Consider the following 15,846-nt stretch of genomic DNA (forward strand, 5'->3'; position numbering starts at 1 on the left):
TCCCCCCCGGTGCCGTTGCCGTCCCCCATCCTCGCCCCATGGCCACCTCAGCCCCCCCCCCCCGCACCTGCAGCCCCCACCAGTGGGCCCCCACGCAGCCCGCGTAGTGCCCCAGCTGCAGCGTCACCGCCTCCCCCGGCATGGCCATGGCCGCCGCCAGGCAGGAAGAGCGTCAGCGGCGGAGCCCCGCCCGCCCCGGGGCGGAGACCGGACACGGACACGGACACGGACACGGACACGAGGCAGGACCCTCCGCCGCCGCGGCCTTTATTGCTCTAGAGGGGCCCCACCAGACGCTCCAGCAGCCGCGGGTTGGAGCCGCTCAGGAACCGCAGCTCCTCCTTCCCCTCCGGCGTGCGCGCTGCGGGAGAGAGGGGCGTTGGTGACACCGGCACCCCCACATCACCGGCACCCCCAGGCCACCAGCACGCCACGGGCCGCCGGCACCCCCAGCCCCCGGACCACCGGCTCCCCCTTGACACTGGCACCCCCAAGCCCCGGGCCAGCGGCTCCCCCAGCCCCGGGGGGTGCTGACCTCTCTCGTGCTGCAGCCACTTGCGGTGCAGGTAGTACTGGTAGCAGCTCTCGAACTCCCGCGGGCTGTAGTTGGGGACCGGGACGGGGACAAAGGGATCCAGCGCATCGAAGCCCTCCTGGAAGTAAAGGCAGGGGTGGGACCCTTGCCGAGGGAGGGGACACGGCCCAGATACCCACCACCTCAGGCAGGCAGTTCAGGGGACAGCAAGGATGTTTGGGGGCTGAATGAGGGGCAACGTCTGGGGGCATCACCCTGAGCTGAGGGCAGTTACAGAATCATCGAGGTTGGAAAAGACCTTCAGGACCATCAAGTCCAACCATCAGCCTGACACTGCCCAAACCCCACTGACCCATGGCCCTCAGCACCACGTCTGCCCGGCTTTTAAATCCCTCCAGGGATGGCGACTCCCCCCCTGCCCTGGGCAGCCTCTTCCAGTGTCTGACAACCCTTTGGGTGAAGAAATTTCTCCCAATATCCATCCTAAACCTCCCCTGGTGCAACTTGGGGCTGTTTCCTGTTGTCCCATCGCCTGTTCCTTGGGAGAAGAGACCGACCCCCCCTGGCTACACCCTCCTTTCAGGGAGTTGGAGAGAGCGAGGTCTCCCCTCAGCCTCCTTTTCTCCAGGCTGAACACCCCCAGCTGCTCCTCACAAGACTTGTGCTCCAGACCCCTCAAGGTCCCTCCTGTCGTGAGGGGCCCAAAACTGGACACAGCCCTCGAGGTGGGGCCCCACCAGTGCCCAGTCCAGAGGGACGGTCACTGCCCTACTCCTGCTGGCCACACTGCTCCTGACACAGGCCAGGGTGCTGTTGGCTGCCTTGGCCACCCATGCCTTGGGCACACTGCGGGCTCATGTTCAGCCAGCTGTTTCCAAATCAGGATTTCTGTTTATTTCCCAATGGGAAAGTTGGGGAAAAAAAGGGGCTGTGACTCACCTTTCCCAGCAACTGCTGGGGCAAATAGGCAGAGCTGGGTTTGAAGAGAGAGCCGGTCTGGCTGAGCGTTGCCACAATAGCACCTCCGTTCTAAAAGGGAGATTAGAAACCCTTCTAGTTGCAAACGTAGCATTTGTGAACTAGGTACGGATTGATTCGAATCCAGTGAGGTATTTTCTTCTTATTTCAATTCCAAATTTCTGTATAAGGGACTTCTTGTAATGCTCCTCCCTACATAACCCTGGCTACTCTAAGTACACGGGCAGCACAGGGAACACATGGCTGGCGTTTCCAGGGTTGGCATTTCAACAGAGCATTCTTACCTATAAACGGCATTCTAATCAAATCACTGAAACACTTTAAAAAGAACTTTCCTATATACTTTTAAATCTGATGATTATCTGTTAGAGATACTAGCATCCAGGGGACTGAAAAAGAAGCAGAGGGAGTTGACCTCCTAGAGCAAAACATTTAGAAACTAAAAGTTCTCATTAGTTCAAAAAATCATAAAATAAAGTGTCCTAAGGGCTATTAAATACCTCTAGCTCAGGTAGAGTGTGGCACAGTAATCAAGAAAAGAATTGCTCTATATTCAACCTGTTCTTGCTCTCTCTGTGCGGTCAGAAACACTGATGGAGGATAACCCTTTCAAGCCACACTGTGCTCACCCTCTCCTTCACTGAAGGAGCAGTGGGATGTTAGATTTGTAGCTTTAACTGCTGAGAATAATACCCCCAAATGTACAGACCGAACTCACCCAATCGTTCATCATCATCTTCCTCAGATTGTACACAAGCGTCAGCTCCTCTGGAGAAACCTGGTGAAGATTGTCTGTATCACTTTTTTTTGCCAGCAGTTTCTGAGACATACATTTCCCTCCCATGCTTTAAATCAGGCTGGAAGGGTCATTTGCATCCTGTAGGTGCATTTTTTTCTTTGCTGTAGCATTCAGTCTTGGTAACTGAGGATGGGTAAAGACGGGTTGACATGGTCCTCAGGAATATGGATTAGTGATTTTTTTATTGCTTATTTCTTATTTATTTTTTTGTCAGAGTTAGGTTGATGGTTAGACTAGATGATCTTTAAGGTCCCTTCTAACCTAGACGATTCTATGATTCTAACTTTACACAGGAAAATGCCCAAACCTTTCCTGCTGTAAGAAGACATAGATGCACTTTATTCTTACTGGGAAAACTTCCCTCAGTAAAAATTGTCTGAAGCATAATATGAATTTTGCAGGGCCCTCCAAGCTAGCAAAGCCAAACGGACATCTTTCAGGGATTACTACAGAACTTAAAAACGAACCAAACACCCTCCCCTGCTCTCCCTTGCCGTAGGAATGCAGAAATATCACCACAGCGGGTCACGCCTTACGGGGCTTTTGTCTTCCTTCTTTAATGTGGTCCTTCCCCAGAGCGCGTTGACGCCGTCCACTGCCACAAGAAGTCGGAATGAGCCAAGCTGACATTGCTGCTTAATCTCTTTCAGCACAACCCCTACAGCATCGCTGGCGTTTCTCACGCGAGCTAAACCCTTCAAGTAGGAAAAGGCACACAACTCAGGTTGGTTTTCTTGCTAATATATAATGCTAGCACCTCTGGGCACTGTCTGCCCTTTCTAAGGGGGACGGAAGATAAAACAGCAGCCAACAGTCTATTTGTTCCTGTCAAAGGAGGAATCTGGTCTAAGATATTGAGCAGCAAATATGGAAGAACTTTCAAATTCTAATTTTTGCTTCTAGCCACACTTTCTCTACAACTTCCATCCCATCTTCCAGAACAGTTTTTGCAGCCACCTTGTTGATAGGGAAACCCCTTCCATTTCCTAGAACTCACATTTGTAAGATCTTTAGAAGCAATTTGTTGTACATACACAACAATGGGATCTTCTGATAAAAGGTGAGACAAAGCTGTTGTTATTCCTTACCTGCTCCACCACTTCACCCAACGGTCTGCCCGCCTCAGTGCTTTCTCGTTTGCCCCACACATATTTTTTGTGTGTTTTTATCTGCAGTAAGAAAGAGAAGTATGATTAGGTTGGAAACTAAGTAGCACAAAGGCAGCTCGGGAGCTCTGGGTGGCAAGATTCCTGGTTCTTTGCCAGCACTACAGACTAGTGCAGAACCTGGGAGAAGTATTCATTGCAAATAGCCGTCCCCACCGTGGGGATTTAAAGTACTTCTTTTTCTACAAAAATTGAATTCCAGTGAAGGGTAGGGTTTGTATGCAATAATACATGAAGCATTTCTTAAAAAGGAGCAAATGTAGAATTCACGCCAAGGTGCTCAACAAGAGGAAGCACGTGAATGCGCAGACCCTGGGCAGGCTCTACCAACCTCTTTTAGGAAACGCTCGTTTGAGGTTTTGAAGTTCTTGAGCCAGGAAGATGCTTGCAAAGGCTGGTCAAGCCGTTCTTTGTTGTAGGAAGACTGCATAAGCTCCCTGCAGTTCTTCACCCAGAGATGAGCTGTAAGCAAAATAAAACAGTTGCTTTTTTTCAGTCAAAACAACCATATGAGTTGGGGGGTGGTGGCTGTGTTTGTATCTCTTATCCTTATTCTGCTACCATGGTAAGGAAAGTCTGCCATCCTTGCTGGAGGAGACTCACCCTTGAGAGCAGAGGAGGTCACGCAGCTCCACATGCAGTACATCTCCTGTCACACTCGTTAACAGTGGGCCACAAAAGGGTGTGATGATAAACGTGTGAGAGCAGGTGAAAATTATGTTCTACTTTATTTTGGGGGTTTGTGCTTTATAAGTCTTCTCCGCAGTGGAAAAAGAAAGGTAATTTGCTGTAGCCCACCCTACACCTTTCTCTTGAAGCAGCACCTTGCAGCTCAGCATGTGTATGTGACACAGTAACACCGAGAGCATCGCTGTCCCTTACCGTCAGGGATGTGCAGCACCAGCCAGCCTTGCCTTGCGCAGAAGTGAACCACATGACACAGAGTCATGGTTTTCCCTGTTCCTTTTTCACCATCTCCAGCACAGACTGTCAAGGAAAGTCTCCAAAAAAACCACTTCCATTTCTACTTGACTGTAATTCTTTTGCAAGAGGCACAAAGGAAGTTCAGAGGTCGTACAAGCAAGGTTGGCATTCCATCATGCTTTTGTTCAGCAGCAAACCTAGCCTAAAGAGTTCCTTGTCCCCCCACCCCATGACATCAGAGCTGATGATTCTCATTCTCTTAAGTTGTGCTGACAGCCCTGTTTGTAGATCTGTGCCAGAAGCCAAATCTGGCTTGGAATGAAAGCATACAAGCTTCATGAACTTCTCAGGTGAGCTTTGCTAACAGACAGGTGGCAGAACCACCTCCTGAAGAGTAAACCACAGTGGTCAGCACAGGATCAAAACATCAGCTACTCGTATTTAACTGGCATTCTATCATTGAGTAAGTGGTAAAAGATACAGATCACATATCTGACAGCTGGGTGTGCAAAGTTGGAGTTTTTCAGACAAGTGAAAAGTTCTAGAGCTGGCTTTCGCACCATCAGGCAGGCTTCGTTGAAGGTCTTAATCTGAGAAAAGGAACAGAATATGAAGAAGATGCCAGGCGCTGGCACACCTCCGCTGGTCCTAGCATGGCTCCATCTCCAACCAGTTCTGTGCGGGATCCAAGTGTCTACTGCTCTCCCCTCCTCTACCAGGCCAGGCGGGTCATCAGAGAAGTCTATCAGGTTGGTCAAGCATGACTTCCCCTTGTTGAAGCTGTGCTGGCCACCCTAGATGACTTCCTTGTCCTTTGTGTGCCTGGAAGTGGGTTTCAGCATTAGCTGTTCCATCACCTCCCCAGAGATGGAGGGGAGGCTGACTGGCCTGTCAACGAGAAGTCCACCAGAGAGATGAATAACTCACAGATACAGAATCTGTTCTGACTCGAGCAGCCAGGCTGCATTACCTCCTTACTGATCCAGTCAGAGCATCATCTGCCTCACAACAGAAATCGAGCGGCAAGATTTTTTTGTTGCTAATACAAACTTATTTCATGAGACGACCTTCTCATGCAGAAATGTAACTGTGGAAAATATTTCTACAATTCATTATGTACTCAGAAGTTAGAAATGTAAAATATTGGATAGAATGTTGCCTAAGGTGGAATCCTCACACCCTTCTGACTGTTGCATTTGACTCATATCTTTTAGCTGTACAAAATAACAGCAAGGACCAGGAATAATTGCATTCTTGCACCATGCCTCTCTTATTCCAACAGGAAAGCTTCGTGGTTACCCGATGGATCTGGTTCTTCCCACACACCAGTCCACTCCCTACAAATCAGCTCTAAGACAAAGTACCTGCTGCTGGAAGCGATAGGGCAGTCCATGTGGGAACACAGCTTTCACCTCCTCCAGTGGAATGGTGTAGTGGCGACCCTCGTGGTGCTCTGCGTGGTTGGCCTGGGAAGGTAAAATGCAAACTGTAACACTCGGGAGAGTCTGATACCTCTTTTTCTGGAGACAGGAGCTTGTGAAAACGGAGCAGGGAGGGAAGGCTCAGTCAAAGCGAGTACCTCCATATGGATAGTCAGAAGCAGCAGCACATTAAATAAAGCAAGAATTGCAGTATCAGGACACTCCTGGCAGATGCTTAGGAAGAGTCTAAAGAAAGGATATCCTAACCAGGAACACAGGGATTCCTTCAGCTTGTACAAGAACCACTGTGTTTCGTGGGCACCGGTGGCCCTGTGCTTCATGAAGTTTTTATTAGTCCACCTGCACTTCTGGTCATCACGATATCTTAACAGTGGTCTGATCCCCCTTTGAGTTACCTGCTGTATTCAAATTCACTTTCTTTAAGCTTGTGACAAAATTATGTTTCCTGGTTTGTTCTTTGCTGTCTCTTAATAGCAATTCCTAATATGCCATTTGCCTTGTAACTGGAACCGCTTGCTTACGAACTCACTGTCTGTTTTCTGAGGCAATAACTTCAAGTCCCTTGCTGTGACATAGGTGGCCTGCATTACTCCACCAGCAGACTTCCATTGTTCTGCATTTATTTATAGCAATTACTTTAAGATCTCTGACTATGCACTGTAAGACGTGGTCATTACTGGTATCTGAAAATTTTAATACCCTTCATGCCTTGTTATACATCCTTGTTTTTTCCCTTCAGTATTCTATCTTTCTACCACACAATACTTGCAAAGCACTGATTTATTTACTCTTGGTCTAGTGACCAGTTTTTGTGTCTTGTATAATTAGGACAGGATATAGAGAGACACTATTCTGCAGTACTTCCCATGTGACTTCTAGCAACTTTTGTGCCAAGCTTTGTCTGGCTTTTTTAGCGGCTTTGTGCCAAGCTTTGAAGATGGTACCATGTCCTGCTCTACGGTTTCTGCACTCTTCCATGGATTTAAAGTAAAAACATCCTCTCCTCTATTTTTGTGCATGTCAATCTATTGCTTCTATTTTCATTGAGACAGAATCAGAACATAACAACTTCTTTTCTTTATTTTGCATAAAAATAATCCAGGAAAAGTGGTTGTATTTACTATTCAGAACAAAAAAGAAGCAGTGATGATTTCTGCCAACTTTAGCAGATCTGGGGGCTGATCCAGCCTTTCCTTGTATTCCTTATTAGCTTCAGCGTAGATCGAGGGCTTAATTTACTGAGGGCCAGAACGGATGAGACAATACGGGTCTGGGCTTGGGCGCTGCCCCATGCAGCCTGGCTGACACGTGGCTTGACCAGATGAACGGATGAGGAAAAAAAGCTGTGTCAGGTACTGCTACCCTGCCTTCCTCACATGGAGCCACGTGAGCAGCTGGGCCTACAGGTTTGACTCCTGCCTGCTTCTCCCAGGAGCGTTTTTTCATCAGTCTTCCTGGTCAAAGGGAAGGGGGCTGACAGAACCAGGCAAATCTGGCAAATCAATAAACAGCTCCAGTGCCACAGCCAAAATGGTGTCACAGCAGGGGTTTGGCTACTTAGACCATGGGCTTGCTTTGAGAAACCTGGTCTGCTGGGTCTGGATGGGGTCCACCTGTCAGAGAAGGGGATGAGCATCTTTGGTCAGAGGCTTGCCCAGCTCATGAAGAGGGCTTTAAACTATAGAGTTGCCATCCTGCTCCTACCAATATGATGCCAATACCAGTAATAGATGCCCAAAACCTGGAGACGGGTTTCAGGTCAGCAGGAGAGCACCCAGAGTGCAGCACAAAGGAATTCCAGTCCCTCCAGCCAGTAAGGCAGCTTCAACTGGTGCCAAACTTCAGTACCTGTATGCAAACACACGTAGCAGGGGAACAACAAGAGGAGCTGGAGAGGTGCACACACCTGCAGGTCTGTCATCTTATTGGCTTCATGGAGATGTGTTGAGTGGCTCCTATGATTGGAGTGTTGGAATGGAAGGATACAGGCTCTTCAGGAAGGACAGGCAGGGAAGACATGGATGGGGTGTCACCCTCTATGTCAAGGACTAGCTGCAGTACAGGGAGCTCCGCCTAGAGATGGATGAGGAGCCAACTGAGAGCTTATGGGTCAGGATTAAAGGGAGGGCAGGGACAGGTGATGTTACAGTGGGGGACTGCTACAGGCCCACAAGACCATCAAGACTGAGCAGATGAGGCCCTCTATAGATAGATAGGACCATGCTCACAAGCTCCCGTCCTCATGGGGGACTTCAACCAACCCAATATCTGTTGGAGGGACAACACAGCAGGGCATAAGCAATCCAGGACTGGAATGCATCAATTATAACTTCCTTCTCCAGTGACAGAAGAGCCAATGAGGAGAAGTGCCATGGTAGACCTTGTTCTCACCAACAAGGAGGAGCTGGTTGGTAATGTGACGCTCAAGGGCAGCCTTGGCTGCAGTGACCATGAGATGGTGATGTTCAAGATCCTTAGGGCAGTGAGGAGGGCGCACAATAACCTCACTAGCCTGGACTTCAGGAGAGCAGACTTTGGCCTCTTGAGGGATCTGCTTGGTAGGGTACCATGGGATAAAGCCCTGGAGGGAAGAGGGGCCCAAGGAAGCTGGTTGATATTCAAGCTTCCAAGCTCAGAAGCGATGCATCCCAACAAAGAGGAGATCAGGCAAAAATGCCAGGAGGCCAGCATGGAGGAACCAGGGGCTCCTGGACACACTCAGAAAAAGGAAATCTACAGAGCATGGAAGCAAGGACAGGTAGCCTGAGAGGAGTACAGAGAAATTGTCCAAGCAGCCATGGATCAGGTTAGGAAAGCTAAAGACCAGGTAGAGTTAAATCTGGAGTTAAAGAAAAGCTTCTATAAATATGTCAGTGACAGAAGGAAGACTAAGGAAAATGTGGGTCCTCTCCAGAAGGAAAAAGGAGACCTGGTCACCCAGGACACGGACAAGGCTGAAGTACTCAATGACTTTTTTCCCTTGGTCTTGACCAGCAAGGGCTCTAACCACATCACCCAAGTCACAGAAGGCAAAGGCAGGGATGGAAGGCTGAGGAACAGCCCACTGTAGGAGAAGACCAGGTTCAAGGCCATCCAAGGAACTCAAAGGTGCACAAGTTCATGGAACCTGATGAGATTCATCTGCAGATCCTGAGGGAACTGGCAGATAAAGTTACCAAGACACTATCCATCGCATTTGAGAAGTTGTGGCAGTCCTATGAAGTTTCCACTGACTGGAAAAGGGGAAACATAACCCCCATTTTCAAAAAATGAAAAAAAGGAAGACCAGGGGAACTACAGGCTGGTCAGTCTCACCTTTGTGCCTGGAAAGATCATGGAGCAGATCCTCCTGGAAACTACACTAAGACACACAGAAAATAATGAGGTGAGCTGTGAGAGCAACACGGCTTCACAAAGAGTGAATCATGCCTGACAAATCTGGTGGTCTCCACGACAGTGTTACAGTGTTGGTGGATAAGGGATGAGCAACTGACATCACCTACTTGGACTTGTGTGTCCACCTGGTCTGGTGGGAGATGTCCCTTCCCAGGGCTGGGGGTGGGACTGGATGAGGTTCAAGGTCCCTTCCAACTCTAAGCATTCTATGATTTTGCTTTTTCCAGTTCCTTGATAGACTCTTCATACACATCTGCTGCAGCTCTGTTGCGGACCCATTAATTCTGCAGTCCCAGGATTCTTGCTGCGTGCCCGTCTCCTTCCCTTTCTTTAGATCAGATTTTCTGTCTTTCAGCATGCCTGCTCTCTTATCTTTTGCCCTCCCTCCACTCTGAAAAGCCCATGGTAACTACACCCCTCTTCTGTACCTTACTGAGGTAAGGTCTTCATAGGACAGGCAAACACGTCCTGTACCTCAGTACAACTGCAGGATTCGAGGTACCCACAGGTTTGCCAAACTATTTATAGAAAGATAACATTTGGTAGCTTCAGCAAACTGCTATCTAAGCTGCTTGAGTTTCCAATCTGGTGTTTATCGGTCAGTAAATCTTAGCAATGGGAAGGAAATCTTAAAAACCTGGCTAGTGAATAGCTCCTGTGCAGTGAGGAGATGTCCTCTGGAGGCAGACCAAAGAGGAGATCTACTGTGAGAGACTTCAGTCTTTTTTCCAGCAGAGCTGTATTTCTAACTCTGGGCTGGATTCCCTAGAGTTTTCCTGCACGTGTTGGACACAGACTAACAGCACCTGTGTTTTTGCATAGCAGTGTTATCTATGGACTCCAGAGACCATTTTCATTCTCGGTTTTATCACTGACTTGCTGCATAACCTTGCGTAAATTCCTTCACTCTTCAGCTCCTACATCTGTAAAGTGGGTCAGTATCTTTATCCTCATGTTTAGTCACTTTGAGTTTTGCTAATGGAAAGGTATATAAAAGCTAAGTCTCATTAAAAATTTAGTTTTCATCTGGTCTTCTTAATCCATTTTTAATGGGACTTTATGGTGCACAGGTATGGGCGCAGTCAGAGCTATGAGGTTTGATGATGAAGTGAGCCAGCAGAGCCTCTCTGCTGCAACTTGTGATCTGCAGTACAGCAGAGCTGAGGAACCCTGATCTGATAAATTAATAAGCAATGGCGGTTGTCGCCAAACATCAGGCACATGAAGTCAGAATGCCAAAGCCAGTTGCCTGGCAACGCAAATGGTAGGCACAGGACAGTGGGGACAATCCTTGCCATCTGGACTCTTCTGTGCAATCTATAGAGACATTCGCATCATGTGAGTAAGATCATCTGCATGCTGCTGTTTCCATAGAGACCCCAGAGGAATCAGTATTGAAAGACTCCAATTACAGAGGCAGCAGAAAAGCACCTCAAAGGCTTATTCCATTCATTTATTCCACTTCATTTTGTGCTTGAGACGAAGAGTGTGAGGCTGGAATTGTGATGCTGGAGAGCTGTGCTGCGCTGAGGTCATCCGGGGTGTGTTTATTATCCTCCTTCATAGCCAATTTGGGGAGGTTAGTCAAGGAAGAATAACCCTGGAGTTGAAATTAATGGTGTCTGATGACAAGCTAAGCCACGTCTGAGCTTCTACAATACACAGTTTATCTCATCTGTGCAACTATATCGAAGAAATCAATATTTGTTCCCAGGAGCTTTCAGGCAGAGGACCAGCCCTGCCATGTTTAAGCCCAGGCAGGGGCCCCGCACAGCCACAGCCCGTTCTCCTATGGCCTGGGGACCATGGCCTAGATGCCTGTTATTAGGCCTGTGCTCTCCCTTCCCTTATGTTTACTAGAACAACACAATCCCAGTAAGCTCCAGCATGTCCACAGGCAGACTGATGGGATTTAGGCACTTGCTGTCTGACAATAACAAGCAGGGCAGTAACTCACCGGGTCATTCTCACTGGTGTAAAAAACCGCTCCTGGTCTTTCTGCTGGTGTTCGGATGTCCTGGCTGACAGCAGAACTCAAGCATTCCTTGGCTGCTGTATGGAAGGCATACCCGTGGTCCAACTACGGAAAGAGAAAGGCAAACAGACAACAAACTTCTCAGCAGTCAAAGATTACTGGTACAAAATCCAGTTAGCAATTTGCTTTGTACACTCATCGCATGCACATTATGACTGAGTCAAAGCAGCATGCCCTGCAGAACAGAATTCTCTGCTGTTAGAATAAAAATTCATCATTAGAATGTAAACTCGTCATGAAAAACACATGCTTTAGAACCACATTTCACATTTAGATGCCTGCTTCTGAACCATTGCCATTCGCTTAAGTTGGCTACCACCTTAAGTCACCTGGAGCGCCCAACGCGGTACCTGAGTTATCCCTTCAAGAGCGCTTAAGAGCGCCAGCCATTAGGGTGGGAACTTCCCACAATGTTCCCCTGTACACTGAGGAATAGTAGCTAGTACCTTGAAAATTCAAGCCATCTAGTAATCCATAATCACCTCAATTATTGCAGGATTAGTGCAGTGCTGCCCACTATTTGATATTTATAATTACATTCCCTGCACTGATTTTCCTAACTGTGTCCCTGCATACAGGCTCTTTCATTATAATACAGCCCTGGCTGAGAAACTGAAACAGCCAGCTAAGCTGATTAATTCTTTTTCCAGAGACAGACTGCTGAAGCATGCCTGTAAAGCCTAGCCAAAATAGGCAAAAAAGTGAGTAGTAGAAGGACAAGCATTTTATTATGTAATGGTGAAAGAAAATATAAGCATTTGTCAATGAATAAAAAAGTGTATACTCTAAACAGAGGCAGTGACCAAAGAAAGGAAAACTGAAAGCCACCCCTCATATTACTGACTGCAACAGTTGCAGGCTCCAACTGTAAACACAGCGAGTAGTTTCCTATTTTGTCTGTCTGCACAGATGAGAGTAGCCATAAACTGAAGTTCAGAGACAGAGCAGCTGTTTCAGCTCTCTGTGGCACAATGGAATCCCGCTGGCATCCCCCTTTTCCTCAGGGGGTCATCTGAAAGCCACCAGGGCTTGGAAGGAAGGGTAACGTTGGATTACCCCACATCCCACCTTCAACAAGCAATGGCCTCCTGAGTCAGCATTCCAGCTCTCACTCCCCTCTTAAGGAAGGAAACAAACTGGTTTGTACTCACCACTAGATATCTAGATAACAAACCACTGCAGAGTAAATATGGAAGATCCCTAAACTTTCACTTTTGTCATCACATTCTTCTCGTTTCCACAATGTTCTTTTCCTCCTCAAATCTGAACAATCAATTAGGATGTCGTATTTGGCTGCGTTTAGTTTTAAGTCCACAGAAGTGACTTAATTTACAGCCTAGATTAAGGCACTAAGGTGCTAATTTAATACATGAATAACTAGAGCATGCAACTATTGTCACCTATTCACCCAGGAAATATCAGCCTTAAGTCATTCCTAGCCTGGAATCCTAGTCCCTCTCATTGTCTTTGAACATCCCGCATTCCTTCCTCCTCAAATCTCAAGTGAACACCCTGGGACCATGAGCTTTGCTCGCCCAAAAGGAAAGGCAAGCTTCCTGCTCTGTGGATATCCCCTCTCCTCTCCAGAGTGCCATGCAAATCCTTGTCCCCAAGCGGTGTAACAGTGAATGAAAATTAAGCAAGGATTAACTTCTTGCTCTGAGTGTGTTCAGTTTTCAGGTGTGCCTAGAGACAGCTCAAGACTTCAGCTGATGGATACTTAGTCAAACCAATACTACCCATGCTACTCTTAAATGTACAATCGCAGCAGCTCAGCAGGAGCTGGATTCTCTATGGTACAGAAGCCTATTCATAGCAAGTTCTCTGAAGGGAGTAGGAGACAGCACAGTACGACAGGATGCAAGTGTGGAATGGACTTTATCTTGAAGTCCAGTCCTCTGTTCTTGCAGCCATTGCAATACACATGAATTGCAGTACAGTTCTATGCACTTGGGTACATAGAATTTCTGTTTTTCCATCAACAGAACATATCACATCTTCAAATTACTGACTCTTCCTCCTGGGAGGATACCATTTTAAAACATCACTTCTTTGAGCCTGAGCATGATGCGTCTTCCTCAAAACCACTATATAGCCCTTGTAGTGCTTTGGAACTTTTCCTTTTTCTGACTTTACGGTAGCAACATGCCACTTGGTCTCTCCTCCTGAACAAAAGACAGTGACTTATCACTGATCCCCTCAGCTCCACGCAGAATGCCACCAACACACACATGTACCTTTCTGGCTTGCTGTAGAGCTCTGCATAGTAAATCCTTACACATACCTGAGGTTCTCAGGATTTCACATCATCTTTTACACACAGTTTATCCTAGGAGCATGGAATGGGTTTTACAGTAAGTTTCTGTCTGCCAAAGGGCAGAGGAGTCTAACGCGGATCCCTGAAATGGCAGCAAACTATCACGTGGCACCCGGAGATTAATCACAAAGTCATGTGCCATAAGGTGGAGCTGTTCCTACATGTTTCCACATATCTTAGTGTCTAGAAAAGACTGATTATTTCATAAAGGCTGCCATCATAAGAGCAGCACCGTACAACCAGCCTCGTCTCTAGACACAAGTAGTTACACAGTCCTCCTCTTTAATGGCTGCATAACACTAAGCACAAAGGGGAAAAGCCTTTAAAAAACAAGAGCAAACCAAACAACTGAAATTCTTTACCGTTAGGAAGTCATTCCAGATCTGCACCAGTAACTCATTATGCTGTTTATAATATAATGAGGCTTTACTGATAACATACGCTGCTGTGGTGTTGTGGCAGAGCCAATTATTACAACACCCACCTGGAGTACTGAGCCATCTTTGGCAAAACGATCTTCCCACCAGCCACACCGGCTTTATGAAAGGCTGATGGTTCTGTCTAAAGGGCTTCTTCCCTCCCAGCAGCGCCGAGCAAGCAGACCCTCTGTTTTCTGAGAAACCTGCACTGAAACTGTAGGATTTCAGCATTCTGGATGCTGCAGAATACTAAGCTTTAGCTTTCTAACAAATGTCTCATTTAAGCCACCTAGGCTTGCTTGCACGTTCTGTCTCCAGCCAAATGAGAGAAAGGCAGAAGGAATAACACCCATGTGCTGTCTTCTTTGCTCATAGCAGGAGTTTACACCACCGGGGTACAGGAGGCAACAAGTTTTAGATGATGAATGTAAGAAGAATCTCACTTTTTACAGTTTTAAATTGCCATTGCAGTTCACAGGAGAGCTGAAATACTGGAAGCAGCATCAGGCTATTACAGGACTTACCTTTAGAGGATGGTAGACAAGTCCTTTCAGACTCCTCAGCATTTTTTCTGCAGAGACAGAAGTGGATTTTTTTAGCTTTAACGTATCTCATGCTAGGAGAGAATCGTTCCTGCCCAAAGAGCTTAGGGTCTAGGCACACAACTAATTCAGCCAGTCAGAATGCTCTCCAGTGGTAACAGGCAGTGTTTGCCTAACAAAAATACTCCACTAAATACGTTGCCTTTTTTCAGGGAGGCATTTACAAATTAACTTACTTTAAAGATATTTCATTCATCTAGTGAGGAAGATAGATTCTTTTATTGGGGAAGGGCATCTATTTTGACTGCAGCTGTTCAGAGATGCAAGAGCAAGGGCTACACAGTGAATATTTTGAAGAAACTGGAATAATACAGAGACAGTAGGTGCTTCTGTGTTTCTGGCTTCATCCTAACCCTGCATTAGTATCTGCTGCTGTTTTTTTTGAGCACCCCTAAGGTTGACAGAATTCTGGAACGGCTGCTTTACCCCAAGACCTAAGGGCTCTTCTCCAGGGTTTCTCTGTCCGTGGGAGAGGAGCTTCAGCAGAAGAGGAGATTAAAACCGCGTCCATTTCAGTAATTGGTACCTGGATCAAGTTAAAGGACTGTCCAGATCAGCTTACTGCTCCATTAGAGAACAAATACTTGTCTGCTTGTGGTCTTTAGGAAAGGATTTATAGATTGGACTGTGATTTCCTAGTAAAAATTATGCAAAGAACCCTGAAAGCAACACCATTAAGTAGTCCTCACCTTTCCAGACTAAATTAAGAACACCTTTCTGATTGCTTGCTATCTACGTATTTACTACAAGCGCTAGAAAGGCAGGAGGGGACACAGCCCTGAGCTCCCGGTGTCCGTGTCCCCAGGCCCTTGTCCCCGGTTCCCGCCCCACGTGCTCCCCGCGGGGACTCTCCGGAGACAGGCGGGGCCGAGGTGACGGCGAGACCCAAAGCACATCCCTTAGCCAAGGCCCGAAACGTGGCCGCCGGAGGGAGCTGAAACCCACCGAGAGGAGCTAGAGGCGACCCAACAGCCGCCCGGCCCGGCCGCTCCGGCTCCCGAGCCGCTTCCCTCCTTTCCCGCCGACGTTCCGCCCCTTCCTCCCGCCGCCGGCTAGGCCGCGCCCCGGCCACCGTCCCGCGGGCCCAACCGCCGCTGCCTCAGAGCCAGGCCCTGCGGACGGTCCCCGCGGGGCCGGCGGCGGCGGCAGCAGCAGCAGCAGGTCCCCCCCGAGCGGTGCCCCCCGGGCCGCGGCGGCCGCCCCGGCACTCACCACTGGCGGCGGGCCCGCCCC

At 48.0% G+C, this 15,846-nt stretch overlaps 2 protein-coding genes across 4 annotated transcripts in view; both read right to left on the reverse strand.

The window, feature by feature from the left end:
* The window catches only part of MSTO1 (misato 1, mitochondrial distribution and morphology regulator), a 5,337-nt gene extending 5,189 nt beyond the window's left edge, over window positions 1-148 (reverse strand). Inside the window, exon 1 of the mRNA XM_014961218.1 lies at window positions 68-148. Coding sequence (XP_014816704.1) covers window positions 68-148 — 81 coding nt within the window. The remainder of the gene's footprint in view (window positions 1-67) is intronic.
* Window positions 149-234: 86 nt separating this feature from the next.
* On the reverse strand, window positions 235-15,839 carry DAP3 (death associated protein 3). 3 transcript variants are annotated; one of them, XM_014961207.1, is made up of 13 exons: window positions 15,826-15,839; window positions 14,536-14,582; window positions 11,198-11,320; window positions 5,767-5,868; window positions 4,884-4,992; window positions 4,361-4,453; window positions 3,810-3,940; window positions 3,401-3,481; window positions 2,849-3,007; window positions 2,232-2,291; window positions 1,475-1,564; window positions 536-653; window positions 235-361 (listed from the first exon to the last, which is right to left on the reverse strand). In XM_014961207.1, the coding sequence occupies exons 2-13, from the start codon at window positions 14,575-14,577 to the stop codon at window positions 276-278; spliced, it is 1,194 nt and encodes a 397-aa protein (XP_014816693.1). In that variant the 5' UTR covers window positions 14,578-14,582; window positions 15,826-15,839; the 3' UTR covers window positions 235-275. The 3 variants fall into 3 exon arrangements, with proteins under 3 accessions (XP_014816693.1, XP_014816694.1, XP_014816692.1); XM_014961208.1 differs by lacking the exon at window positions 15,826-15,839 and adding an exon at window positions 15,559-15,647; XM_014961206.1 differs by lacking the exon at window positions 15,826-15,839 and adding an exon at window positions 15,040-15,139.
* Window positions 15,840-15,846: the final 7 nt, after the last annotated feature.

The sequence above is a fragment of the Calidris pugnax genome, unplaced genomic scaffold (genome assembly GCF_001431845.1).
Source record: "Calidris pugnax isolate Ruff unplaced genomic scaffold, ASM143184v1 scaffold371, whole genome shotgun sequence".
NCBI lineage: Eukaryota > Metazoa > Chordata > Aves > Charadriiformes > Scolopacidae > Calidris > Calidris pugnax.